Genomic DNA, 14,756 nt, shown 5'->3' with positions numbered 1-14,756 from the left:
GAAATGAATGAATTCATAAATAAAATTAAGGTGAAGACAGCCACTATTCTAAACCATGTTGGAGCTGGTTTGAGCATACAGTTGGTGAATTTGGAAGCATTTATATAAAATAATTTATTTGTACCCTCAGGAGATCAGAGCAGCATACACTAAAACAGCAAAACTCTAATTCTCTCCCCCCCACACACACACACAGATACCAAGCAACAAAATTCACAAGCAAACAAAATACGTAATCCAAACTTTCTGTTGCACTCCTAAATACGAAAAGTGAAGGAGACACCACTTTTAGGGTACAATCCTATATATGTTTAGACTGAAAAACATTCTACATCTCCCACCATGGCTGGCTAGGGAATGCTGGGAATCCCTGAAGGTAGAAGGCATATCTGAAATTATGAGATTAGAATTACATTATCAAATTATTATAAACATAATGATTTATAGTACATGCTACTTAACAAATAGAAAAAGGAAGCCAAAACGGATAAGTTGACACTGTGTTAATGGAATGGTTATTTAAAGAAATATCCCTGCAAGAATGTTAGGAAAGCAGCAGCTTTTGGAGTGTTAACAGTCAGAACTAAACCATGTGAAGTGTACACAGCATAGGGAATATGCTGTGCCAGAAAACACATGATTGAAAGCAGCCTAGTTCTTCAAAACCAAACCTTCCAAAGCAGCAGCCAGAAATCTAATTATCTTGTAATATTACACACATGCAGCACAGAATTCAACAACAGCGTGACAGCTTGCCAGAGTGAAAATAAAATGCTCAACAATCTTATGTTGAAAATAGCTTGTGGCTTCAAAACAATTTGAGCTCAGTCTGACTGGCAAGTGAAAAAAATGCAGCATATTAAGAAAAATGGGGCATGAAATATAAGCTTCACAAGGTTTTACCTGACCTGGAATTAATAACAGGAGTAAAGAGCTGGATCCAGGGAAACTTAAGATAAGTAGGAATAACCAATCAGGAAGCCAAAGCAGTAACAAGGCATGGCTTGTAACGTAAGCTCTGCTCTTCCGTGTTCAATTTTTTCTAGGCCACTGCAACTTCCTCCCTGTAGGTCCATCTGTTGCATCTCCCCTCTGCTATTGAACCAAAACAATATGATTGAAAGCTTTCTTCTTTACCCTTATTTATGAATTTCACCTTTACCTGTCTTAACGTTTGTAATACACATAAGTTGCAAGTCATTTTCACACGACAAAACACCCAGACCTGCACATGTAAAGGAAGTGCTAGTGCTGTCTTACGTGAACTGCTGCAACTCTTACTTGTCATTCATTTCATGCACAGAAGCAAGAGAGACGAGCTTGCGAGGAATTTAAAATGCTTGTAGGCAAACAGTCCTGGAGAGTAATTTGACAGGATTTAATTTAACAGTTTTTATTCCATCCCTTCCTCTGCAGAAGCCAAGCAGCCTTTATGGTTTTTATCCCACTTCTAAATAATTAATGCTTCATATATTTTGTCTAATGTTAGCTACTTAGAAGGACGACTGCTAGTATTGTGACAGGTAGTGTAACAGAGCTTGCCCTTAGGATACCCAACTAATTTTCTCACCTAGGAACACAGAAGCGGACTCATGGTGAGTCTATTCATCCATCAGGTCCACTTTTGTGCTGCTGTGGCTGATAGGGGCTCTCCCAGGTCGAAGTCTCCCCTATTGCCTGTTGCTGATCCTTTCACCAGAGATCCTGCAGATCAAGCCTAGGACCTTCTGCATACAAAGCACGTATCCTATCATAAAATCACAGTCTGCTCTGTGATACTTTCCAAGCAAACAGGTCTTGCAAATTGTTGAAGCGCTCCCAGATCTGTTGGATCAGAGATGACTGTATGCTCCTGTGTGAGCACCATGGGCAACAATTGTTCTATGGCACAATCCTATGGAAATGCCATAACACACTAAAGATAGGGGATTATGGGCTTTCTATGCAGCACAGCTTGCCTCTGTGCCCTCCACACTCTGCAAAGCTCCTAGAAGGCTGATTCTGATTGCCTAACTTTGGCACCTCAGGGCGGGAGGGAAGGAGGCAGAAGCCCTGCTAGAACACATTGTATTTTGATGGCACCAGTCCCCCCCTCCTCTTCCCACTAACTGATCCCCAACCTATTTCTCCAAGGCTGTTCTTGGGACCCCAAAGAAGCAGCCAGCACAGTTCCTTCTGCATTGCCTGTGAAGTGGGGAGGGCACTCTGAGCATGGAGCCCATTGGAACTGGGACTGAAAAACCCACTGTGGCCCCCTTGGTACTCCCTCTCTAGGGAGCACATGATCGTTCTATTATTGCGCCACTTGGAATAGTCTGGGGGAAAACATTTTCTCCTTCCAGTCTTAATGTAGCGATAGGCACGTATGATTCCTGACAGCTCTATGGATCTGAAGGAACTAAATGCAATATTCCCATTAACAATCTCACCATCCCCCAACAAAAAAACCTTAGCATTATATTAGTCTCGTGAATCATTTAGCTTATATGTTGCAAAACAGGAACCATGTGAACCAATACCTTTCAAGCACAGAAACCTTTGAAAGAAAAGGTGGCACCAACATCAGTGTCTGTGATTTGTGATGTCGACCATGAACATAGTGTGTATTTGACAGCCAGTGTGGTATAGCAGTTGGAGTGCTGGAGAGACTCAGGCCCAGATCTCCAGACTGGACATGATGCTCGCTGGGTAACCATGGGCTAGCCAGTGCCTCTCAGCCTGACCTACTTTATAGGGGTGTTCCTATACATCAACTTGGGCTCCTTAGACAAAAGGCAGAATGTAAATGCAACACAAAGATCTAAATTAAATTTGATACTGCTCTCTTTCCCTCCTTCAGCACACTTTGGATGATTAGGGAGTATGTCCCACTTTATTCAGTTGTATTTTCTTTGATGTGAGCATAGGACTGACTGATGTTTAGTTAGAGGGGATGGGAAATTCAGTTAGTTCACAGACAGTGTCTGCATCAATTTAGAAATTCTATTGTGTTGCAGCTTATTTCATATGCCCACGTACACACACACACTCATAAAAGGTTCAGAAACAAAGGAACTGAAATGCTGCGTTTGGCAGATGGGGTTTTGTGAGAACAATTTGGACACCAATTTGAGCATGTGTTTATTGCTTTACATTGAAATAGTGGGATTTAAATTTGTTTAACTTGTGCCCCAGACCATGCTGAATTTTGGCATGTTGTTATCATGTACGTAATGGCCCCTTCCAACTCTACTATTCTATGCTTTTCACTGATATGTACCATTTTGGATAAAAGTATAATACAAGTAGATATGTGACGCCTTGCCAACCCGATTTTAACTTTGTTATTCAAGAGTAAGTTCTATTGTATTCATTGGGATTTATTCTCTGGTGTTTAAAGGGTTAAACTCCAAAGATTACTTATGCATGCCCACAACTACATTGCTGCAGCTATCCAGTTAATTTTTTTTATTTAGTTTCGTAGAGTAACATACCAAGATGGTGATTTAAAATGCATATGATGACAATGCTGAAATGTGCAACTTGCTATGCAGAGGAAAAAGGAAGCAGTGTTTCTTTGAAAAATTGTCAGTGATTTCTTCCTCTTTCAGCAGATGGCAAACTTTAATTTAGTCTTTATACAATATCTCCAAATTACCAACAGTACTAATAAAGGAAAAAAGTCAGGAGCAATAAAAGAGTAATTTAAAATATATAATCATTAATAAAACATATCTGAGTTGAATACTCACTTTGAAAACACAAAGCCTCTTTTTTTGGTATGCATTTTACTAAGTCAAGTGTATCAAACTTGAAGAATTTCAGAACTGCAACCCTTGCTTTAACAAATGAAAGGCTTCCTGAGGAAGTGACAGCATTTGCAGAGATAAAAAGGATGCTCATTTGAATCGATTTGATGCTGTCGAATAGTTAAAGGCAGACCACAATGGAACTGGCACAGTGCCAGTTGAAGCAGGATGTAGTCAACAAATTCTGAGATTCAACCTTGCATGTCTATCATTAGTGTTCAAAAATACCAATTCATCCAAGAGTACTGGCTACATAAGTAATACTGAATGTTCTGAACTGAGAAGTACCATTTTTGGCAGTAGGTAAACTGTACTCTATTTTAAGGGAGCCCCCGAGTGAAACCCCTACCTCAGGTGGCAGATTGGGAAGGGTGGTGGATCCTGTTCAGAGTTCTGATGCCACCACTTTCCTTGCATCTTAAAGTAGGCATAAGGTAGATGGGCACTTCAGGGAACCCCACTCTTCTCTCCTGTAGGTAAAACAGCTGTAGGTAAGGCATAGACAGGTAGCTGCTCTGCAGAGCTTAGCTGGCCACTCCTCTGCTATGGCTGCTATGCTAGTAGAAAACTCTTGCAGGCCTGCGATATCCTCAAAATGAAAGGCATGCAGGTGAACACAAACTGGTGCCCTGCAACAGCAGGGGCTTGGACCCAATGGTCTACGTGGCCCTTTCCAACTCTATTATTCTATGATTCAATGAGTGAAAGAAAGATAGGCCACCAAAGAGATATACTGATAGTTCTTTGATTCTAACTGAGGAAGTTCTCTCTGTTTTGATTTTAAGTGCTTTTACCTGAGATTTTTGTATTTTCTGTTTTCAAACCTTTTAATGGTTATTTTTAAAACTTTAATAGTTAACGTTGTAAATTGCTTTATGATGAATTTTTGGATATATTTAGGTGGTCAATATATTTAGTATAATCAGAAAGACCAAGACAGAAACCAGTGTAGGGTACAATCCTGGTTTAGGCATGCTGGGAATTGTAGATTTTTTTCTAAATATGGATAGGATTGCATCTTTAACATAAAGAATTAAAACTGTCTCTGTAGGAGGAGGAACTACTGTGGAGCATTTTAATGGCTTATTTTCTTTACCTGAAGTTCAAACAATCTACAGTTCCTTGAGTTCAGGAAACTGTGGTATAGTTAAAATTGTAGGAAACTGTGGTATAGTTAAAGTCAGAAGCGAAGGCTTACAGTCACTTCCTCTGGTTCATGAAAATGAATGGGGAGGGGTGAATTCATCAGCCCAAGACTTGCTAGAGCTTGTTTATACAATGGAAAGCCATGGTTTCACTTTACATCTGAACTGGGCTGGAATAAAGAGGGCCTGGGCTTTAGAACATACTCAACATTCCGCAGCAGGTAGACACTGAGGAAGATCTCATATGTGTGTGTTGGTGACCTTCTGGGAACTTCTTTCTGCAGTTACTGATATTAATTGAGGAGTCTCTGATATACTTCCAAAAATACCTTGCCCCATGTTCCCTGGAAAATATTTTTTAAAATACTTGTATTATATTTGAAAGTTGGCATGCAATATTATTCAACATTTGAGAGTAGATAATATTTCATATCGGATAGCAGCAAGCAATGTTAGACAACAGGCAGTGTTAATTAGAAGCTAACAGCTTAATGAGATTCCACATTTGTTTTGATTCTGGCAGGCTTCCATTAGGAAATCCATTTAGTCTAAAGCATTTGATTTTAAATTTTTTGAGGTAAATATTTCACATTTAAAATGTGCATTTGAACTGGCCATTAAAACTTTGAGAAGTGGACTTGGAAAATTCTGTGAATTCTGAATGTTTGCTCACCTATGATTTTAATTATATACATATATCTACATACTGAATTGGGCTTAAGTTGACTCAAATGGTCCACTGCTGCCTATGTTCATGGACAATAGCTTGTTAAGGGCTGGCTTGCTTGAACTGGAGATAACAGAAATAGGAGATAGAACCTTCCAAGCATGTGATCCACCACAGATAGGCTTCCTTCCCTGCTCCAGTCTGCAGTTGACACTGGTTATTTTTGTGTATTTCATTCATTTTAAGAAATCTGGCTAGGTATATGAATTTAATGCAGTCATGTGCCATATCCATACAGTTTAAGGAAACACTGTTATGATTTCAGCAAAAAAAAAAAAAAAAAAAGAGTTGTACCCAACTGGTTTTTCTCTACTGTGGGAATGTTCATTGACCCAACAAAGGCTTTCATCAGTGGGATGTGGAGGAAGTTGATATTTTATGATTCTTCCTCCATTCTGAAGCAACTTCTATGTTCTTCTCTGTGGTCTTCCAACTCTTTGGCACACCTTTGGAGAGGGATAATGGGGCTGCAAAATGAGGAGAAATGACTAGAAATCACCTCGCTTCCCATGCTGCTTATGGAAACCTGTGCTGAATCAAGGGGCATTATGTTAACAGAGTGCAAAAACGCATATACTTAAGCATTCCAGCTATTATTTCTGTGCAGACGTCATTATATAACTAAAGGCTGCTTTGGCCTTCATGTAAGCTAATAAAAATCAAAATACAAATCAAAATTTTCTTCAGACAACAGGTTGATGAATATTCAACATATCATGAAAGAAACAGTGTCAAGCATTCTGTTTCTGAATGGACACTGAATAATTGTCCCACTGTTCTCATTAATTTTAATACTTTGGGAGAAGGCAGAGCTTTAGGAATTCTGGTTTGGTGTTCTAAAGTTGATATGTTTCCTCATTTTACATTTTTTCTTCATTTATCAGTTTAAAAATAGAATCTAAATAGGTGCAAGTTATAGAAAATGTACTTTCTGTTATAGAAAATATATATAGAAAATATATACTTCATCCTAAAGGAAGATTTGAAAGGCATTTTGTATGAATGATATTGTATGTTTTCTTGAACATTTGCTGAAGAATATAAAAATAACTGTTCAGTGCTAAAGCCTTTAAAAGTTGTGATTGGCCAGAATAAGAAAAAATATTTGAGACATGAAACTCACATTAAGATTGGAGCTTTTGGCCCTTGTTTTCCCCCGCCCCACATAATACAAGGCACATGATGAGACACTGAGACTGGGACTTTTTCACCCCAGAACTTTCAGTTGGCCATACTATAAATTATAAGGCCCATTATGACCCATCTCTGAGCCATATCTACTATAGATACTATTCCCCAAAAATAGACGGGACTGAGAAAATATAACAGAGCAAGCTTGCTACTTCATTGCTGGTCAGCTACATGACATGCCTGGAAATAATTACTCTGGGGATGGAATCTTTTGGCTATACCATAACCAAGTTATTCATTCTAGAGTCAGATGAACATGAAGAGGGAAAGAGGCTGAGTAAAAAAAAAAGTAGCAGTTCATGAGGAAGGAAAATGCTTTTCTTTTTGGAAAGATGTTCATGTAAGTGTAGTTAGATTGAGTATAATAATAATTACATTCAAAATGAGATTAATTATCCATATGCCTACTTAGTTACTCTAAGTTACTTAGTTACTAAGCCAATACCAATCCAATAGTTTTCACTGCTTACACATGACAGCCAATACCCATGTAGAAGAATTACAAAATGGAAGCAGACCTGGCACTATGTCTGAGCTACACCAACACATATATTCCATATTCACTCCAAGGAGATCAAGGATGCACACATGGCTTCTCCCCTTCTCAACAATTCTGTGAAGTAGGGGTTGGGCAGAGAGATGGCAGGTGCTCAAAGTCATCCAGTGATTTCATGGCTGCACGGAAATTTGAACTGGATTCCTCTCCCATCTTGATCTGACATGCTAACCTCTGTATCACACTAGCTGTCATTTCCTAAACATTATACTTTTCCATAATTTTATGTTGGCATACAATCAAAGGGATAAGAGAAAATCTCAGTAATTTTAAGGTAAATAAATGGTTGGAGCTATGGCCAATTAAGCAAGAATTAAATAATTCAATAACAATATATATAGGCTGTCAGGGTATGACATTTATTCTAATAGGAATTGTCAAATTTACGCTTACCCACAATAACTGCCCATCCCACTAACCATCTTTGATATTTTATTGATTTACTCATGTTGGTACAAGTATGTACCATATACAAACAAAAAAGGAAGTAATTAACTAGACATACATACATACATACATATGAGAGAGAGTACAGTATGTTCTGTATGAGTCATTTTATTTTAACTAGCTAATCATAAGCTGTAGTCTAATGAACTTCATTTAAAGTGCAACAGAAGATCAATTCGTTCTGTAATTCTTCAGTTCCTACAGAATGGAACAGAATATTCCAGCACTTTGTGGCCTGACATTTGTAAATTCAACAGCCATAAAACCAGGGAAATGGAAAATGACACAAGGTCTCACATTTCTCTATTTAACCAGAGCATAATAGATTCTAGATCTTTGGCAAGGTTAAATGTTTTCTCCATGTTCTGTGGCAATTAGCTTTAATATCCTGTTATGACAGTTTCTTATCTTCTATAAATTCTTAATTTCATGTATATTCAAATTAATGCTATTTCTTTAAGTTTCAACCATTTAACTGTAATTTGGGATTCTGAACAAAGATGTGCATCTTGAGGTAAAATTGGCAACTTGAATTCACTCTACATTAAAGGCAAAAAGGCATGACAATCATAATCCTGAAATATAAGCCAACATAGATCTTAAAATACAGTTCCTCAATTCTTAAATCTGCAAAACCTCTCACATTTGCTTTAGTGTCACACATATGCCCACAGTACATATGAACTGGCATGGAGCCGACAATGAATGGGAAATTTTGTCATGGCCTTAGAGCAAGACACAGCCTTGCAAAGCTCCTCTACTGAAAAGGAAAAGTCTCAAGGGATAGAGGTGTGTGTGGGCGCATTAGGAAACCTCATGAACAATCCCTGCCTATACCATCCTGAGAACTGGCAACCATCTGCTGATTTATCCATTAGAAGAGGTAGAAATGGTTGGGAGATTTCTACTCCCTGTTGTGTCACCACTAATCTTAGGATGGATTTTCCTAAGAGCCACTGATTCCTCTATGCCAGTGGTTTTCAACCTCAGGTCTGTGGGGGACTGCATCCTGCTCATCGCAGACGGGTGCAAGGGCCGGCTTTGCTCCACCACCTCTTTCTTGGTTGGCATTATGGTCATGGGGGGTGTGCCAGTGCTGCCGGGGGAGCCAAGGAGGGAAGAGACAGCTCAGTGGGAGCTGGCTGGGAGCCATGCTGCACCAATTTTGGTATTTTGTTCTTTTGTTGACATCTGGAATGTACTCCCCAGAGAGGTATGCCTGGTGCCAAGTTTATACTCTTTTCGGCACCAGGCCAAAACCTTTTTATTTAAACAGTATTTTAAACTGTGATAGTTCTTTAGTTTAGTTGTTCTGTTGGCTTATTGTTTTGTTCTGTTTTATTACGGAAATTGTTGTTTGAATTGTCCTTTTAAAAATTGTAAGCCATCCTGAGATCTTATATAATAGGACGGCATACAAAAGCTTTTAATAAATAAATAAATAATAAATCTTTTGTTACTTGGTTTCTGGTTGTTTTGGATAATTTTCATTTTTTGATATTGTGTTTGGAAACTAATACACAGAATATTGTATTATGTTTACGGTGCTTTTTGTTTTTGCCTCAGCAATCCCTGGGGTGGTTTTCCTGTTCTCACCGGTTCACAGCTGTGGAAAAGTTGAAAACCACTGCTCTATACCACCACTATCACACCCATCTCATCTTCATCACCACATTATATTTAGGAGCAGCAACGGGCAGGCTAATATGGCCATTGCACCAGAGCACGTGACTGAGTCTGTGATGCTGCTTGATCGTAAAGGACCCTTCCCAGACAGGTTCGTTTGAGCTATGGCTTCCTGGATATGTATTTCAGAGCATAGTGTCATGTTGGGGGTGCACTTAATGCAGTTTGCTCACTTTAGCCCCACATCACACTCCTCTGCACATTCTTCAGGGTCGAAACCTTGCTTATCATCCCAACCACCAATTTTTGACGTTTCTGCTCAATCCAGCTTCCTATTCAATCCAAATACTAGCTGAGATTAAATCGAAAGTACTTTCCATTAGACTGCAGTTCCTCAATGGACATTGTTTAAATGCCTCAACTCTTGCTGTTCCAAGCCTCATTACCAAAGAGGAAATCTGCATATTTTTATACGTATTAAATCCAACAGACAGTTGGGTTGTACCAGTTTTTTCTCACTTTCTGTTTGCGTACAAGATTGGTAGGCAATCAGAGATTTTCCACAAATCAGAACAATTTATGTATGTATTCAAGCTCCACATTGCAGTGATAATGCATGCTTGTAGATTCTGATAGTGTAGTTATTTTGCTGGTTTGCACCAGAAATGGCTAAAATATAAGCACAAGCTAAGTTTCACTATAGATTGGTCATCTTTTCATTTCTGCACAGACATGTATCAAGCACATGATAAGTCATGTGCAATTTAACATGTACTTCAACATGGTTGTGTTGTAAGTGATGTAAATGTGATGTAAATATGCAGAAAACTGTCAATTTGCCATAACAAAACCCAACACAGACCTTAAACATCTTCTGTTATTTTGCTAATGTAAGTGAGATTGGCAAACCTCAATTATGTCTTCATTTGGGCAGACAATATGTACCTCCCCACCCCAACATCACAATAACTGGAGAAAATGCATGCTACCAGAATAAGTAGTCTGGAGATAACTTAAAGTGCTATTGCCAAGCTGTTCTCCACATTCTTGACATAGGTGACCAAAAGGGTAAATGAAGAGGCTTCCCAGAAAGAAAGCTATGGTGACAATCATTTAGGCATGTAGCATGGGAGATGTCATAAGGTCACTTGTCTCTGACATGCCATGCATTTAAATGGATATACTAAAACCTGTCCCAGAACCTTAAGGGTTACACCAGGGGTCCTCAAACTACGGCCCGTGGGCCGAATCCAGCCCACCATGCCCATTTATCTGGCTCGCCGCAGAGGTTTTGGATTTGCTATGCCTGCACCTGCCCGCCTGCCCGCGGGTGTGTGCGTGAACGTGGGGTGAGGCGGCAGCTTGCTCGCATGGAGATCGTTTTGGGATTGTTTGGAGAAAACATTCTCCACACACATGCACCCCTGCCTCGTGCGCACACCCCACCGCCGCCCCCTCACCGGCCCATGTCCCCTGCCAGCACCTTTCAACTGGCCCCCTGTTGAAAAAGTTTGAGGACCCCTGGGTTACACTTTCTCACCCATGTGTATATTTATTATATAAATCAGTCCAAATTAGTAAAATGTTATTCTGAGTTTATGAGACTAGTAAATACTTACAGCAACTGCTTCCAGGATTTGCTTCACAGCATCAGCAGCATCTCGTTCACTGTAATATCCCTTTTCCACAATCCTATAAAGAAACCAGAAAATAATGTTTAGCTTCAAATAATTCGAGGAGCCATTGTCCTTCGCAACGTGTCACTAAAAATCAATGCCAGAGAATTCAAACACACATCTCACAGTCTATACTGTCTCCTGCAGATTATAAAGGTGCCACTCAAAGCAAAAAACAAAAAATTCATTCTAATATAAAAAGATACTTATACAATATCAGTATTGCTGCTGTAGAAATAAACAATGTTGTGCCAATAAAATTATCATGTGCTTCAAAGAGAGCTACTGTAAGACATTTACATAATTATAGACTCCAGCATCAGGCGGTTGCTGCATAAACTTCATGCACTTGGTCAGAAATAAGCTCTGCTGAGATCAATAATAAAGGACAAAAGCCATGGCTTGGAAATCAGACCATGCTGGTATGGAAAAAAAATATTTGAAGGTGCCTGTCATTTTATCCTGCATATTTATTCATTTTAACTTGCTCTTGAAAGCATTGAAGGCAAGATGTTTTCTGTAATGTAGTGAAAAGCAAAGTCACAAGGTTGGTTTTCCTTATAACAACATAACTGTGGCTTCTCTCTGGAACCGCTCACACAGAAAACCATGAATCTGAACTGTATGGGTATAGCTGCAGCAGTTTCTATTATTGTGGTTTGTGGCTGACAATGGGCACTATTCTGCACATGTAGCGGATAATACTGACTTTATGAGTTTGTCCTATGTAATCCAACATTAGGAAGCTACACCTTATATGAAGCCTTCTGCAAGGAGGATGGAGAAGACAAGTGGGACTACCATACCCTAAGGCCTTGGGAACAGTCTAAGGCCAGTACTATATCATACAAACAAAGATTTCCAGAAGTTGTGCTACTTTGCATAACTTCTTAGAAGGCTTAGACTGCAGTGCAGTAGTCAAAATTCCAGGACAGGACAAAACATGTGTCCAGTCAGAGTACAGCTCAGTATTATTACGTTGCATTTCTATCCCATCTTTTCCCCCTTATGAGGAGGCAGCTTACACAGTCTGCCTCCACCCCATTTTATCCTCATAACAAACTTGTGAGGTGAATAAGGCTGCAAGTGAGTGACTGGCCCAGAGTCACTCAGTGAGATGCACAGTCAAACAGAAACTAGAACCTGGATCTCCCATGTCCACAGTCCAGCACTCTAAACACCACACTGCACTGGCTTACAAAATGATAGCTATGAAGCCTACAGCAATGAGCATGTTACACTCAAAGTAATATACCACAATAACCTTGAGCAATACATTATTACAAAGGACTTCTAACGTGGAAGCAGAAAGAGAACAAAGGAGATATTTAGATACACTGATGTACTCAAGGATACACCAACAACCCTAGCAAACATTTTCCATGCACTCTCTTATTAAGAGATATTATAATAATATCTTTGCATAAGATATTAATCTAGCTCTGCTCAAAACCTTTTAAAGCACAGCAAAATAGTTAACTGCAGAGATGCCAAATTTTAAGAAATGCCAGGTGCCTACATCAGTGGAGTGAATCAGAACAGGTTTAGAATGGTACTTTGTCTGTTGAAGGTATGAAGCAAATGACATAACTGTGAATTTGTTGTGGTCTTCTTTGATAGATTTTGCAGACCCTACTATCAGCTATCTGCCAGTACATCATTTTACTTGCCAGCTTGGTAAGATCATACTGGATAATTGACAACATCATTTAAACAGAATATGAGAATGCTGGAAAATGGACAAGCGTATGGAAAATGTTGGTCAAGGAAAAAGAAATACTACGAGTGAATCCTGGCAGATGGCAGAATTTAAGTGCCACAAGACAAAGCAGGTCTATTCTAAAGTATACATTTCCTGACCTTTTTGTCATTCAGCCTTTATGAATTAGCTACCTTTATTGATATTTAAAAATTCTGAGCAATATAAAATATAAATGCTATTACTCATCCCCCTACTTGTCAGTTACAAAGCAGGGAACAAAAATAACCTTTCTGTATAGCAAGGCAATGACACTCACTGCCCTTTAATTAAACTGTAATCCTCAAAGCAAAAAATAGTGTGCATGGTAGAATTCCCAAGTTTTACTTACCTTAACAACCCACTTAACAACCCCAGCTCACCTGGAAATGCTGATCTTGAGACATGGCACAGTGAACCGCAGCAATTAGGAAGGAATTAATGAATATTTGGAGTGCCCGTTTGTGGAAGAGGAAGCACTTTGTGCTAAGGAGAAGTCAACATTTGGTATAACCCCAATGAAAGAGCAAGTTAGTTGCAAGAACTGCACCTTGTCTGATAGAACACGCACCAAACCTGTGGGTTTCAACAAGGCTAGAGCATGATACAGCAGTAAAGTATTTAGGTTATTTTCCCCTTATATGGCTAGCCTTATCCCAATGTCATAGCTCCTCTCTACCTATCACCATACTTCTCCCTGTATACTTTCTCCTAGGCACATGATCAGGTCCTAATAACCAATCCCCACCCCAACCACTTTCCCACAAGACCAGCCAGCCTAGTGTTAGAGAGGTGCCCTATGCTCTTGCTTCTCCCTGAAGCAGCTCCCGCAAAAGGGCAAATCCTTTGGTGTTATCCGCTTTGAGGTCACCACTGCCCTGCGTGAGATCCTTGCAGTACGGTCCTTCCAAGGACAGACATAACTGGCTCATATTGGCAATCACCTTGGTAGAGTTTGTATGTTATTTGGTAGCTTTTCCTACATTAACCTAGTCCTGCATATTGTTGTGTCCTTACAAGTAGATTCTGCTTTTCAAAAGTAAATTTCTGAGTTGAAAAGGAAACCCATGTGCAAGATTCCAGAATGAAATTCACAACATTCCACGTGGCCATTCAAGCTGTTGTATACACTCTATGATTGATTTACATTATCCTTTCTCTATAAAATTATTAGGGTGCAGATTTTTCTGAATCTGGAAAATGGAAAATTGTATCTACAGAGAAAGGCTGCCTCCACCATATTATTACATAAGACTACAATATCATGCTACTGGCAGTGACTAAGGGTCACGGTGAGAATAACAAAATAATAATAATAATAATCAAAGTCTTTAACAATGTTTTTATTACAAGTCTTTTTATATTTACTTATTAGATTTCTAGATCACTCCCAAAGCCCTTCAGGGCTCACTGGGTCGTGTATAACCCAAAATTGTAAATGTCTGAAAAGATCCTTAAAACCCATCTGATTCTTGCTTTAAGTCTAACATCTTTACATTTTTGGCAAAAAAAAAAAAAAAAAAAAAGACCTTGATCCTGAGTACACATACTTTAACTGAGTGTGCAACAGCTGGTGCTGCAAATGTGCAGCCCTTTCAGAAAATTGGCAATCATGTTGATTAGCTGCTAGGAGAGAAATGTAAGGGAAACTATATCTAATCCCCCCTTCTGAACAGTTGACCATTGATGCCAGTAAGGTCTGAAAGAGTTATGTAAGCTGTGGGCAGTGGTCCCTTTTGAAGTATAGGCACTTAACAGGACAGTCCCCATGACTACACCCCCAAGCAAAGTCTGGAAATGCAGTTGTGTGATCCGTATCTGTGTATGTGTAGTGCACAACAGTATATCGACTGGGTTCAGAC

General features: G+C 39.3%; 1 protein-coding gene across 3 annotated transcripts in view; it reads right to left on the bottom strand.

Moving 5' to 3' along the window:
• The window catches only part of CAMK4 (calcium/calmodulin dependent protein kinase IV), a 113,221-nt gene that overhangs the window by 36,466 nt on the left and 61,999 nt on the right, over positions 1–14,756 (bottom strand). For all 3 annotated transcript variants that reach the window (XM_044446499.1, XM_044446497.1, XM_044446498.1), the window contains one exon: positions 11,100–11,172. In XM_044446499.1, the coding sequence (XP_044302434.1) occupies positions 11,100–11,172 (73 nt within the window). The remainder of the gene's footprint in view (positions 1–11,099; positions 11,173–14,756) is intronic.

The sequence above is a fragment of the Varanus komodoensis genome, unplaced genomic scaffold (assembly GCF_004798865.1).
Source record: "Varanus komodoensis strain SLA01 unplaced genomic scaffold, ASM479886v1 scaffold5, whole genome shotgun sequence".
NCBI lineage: Eukaryota > Metazoa > Chordata > Lepidosauria > Squamata > Varanidae > Varanus > Varanus komodoensis.
The sequence above is the reverse complement of the archived record's forward strand: the minus strand, read 5'-3'. Positions and strand labels throughout refer to the sequence as shown.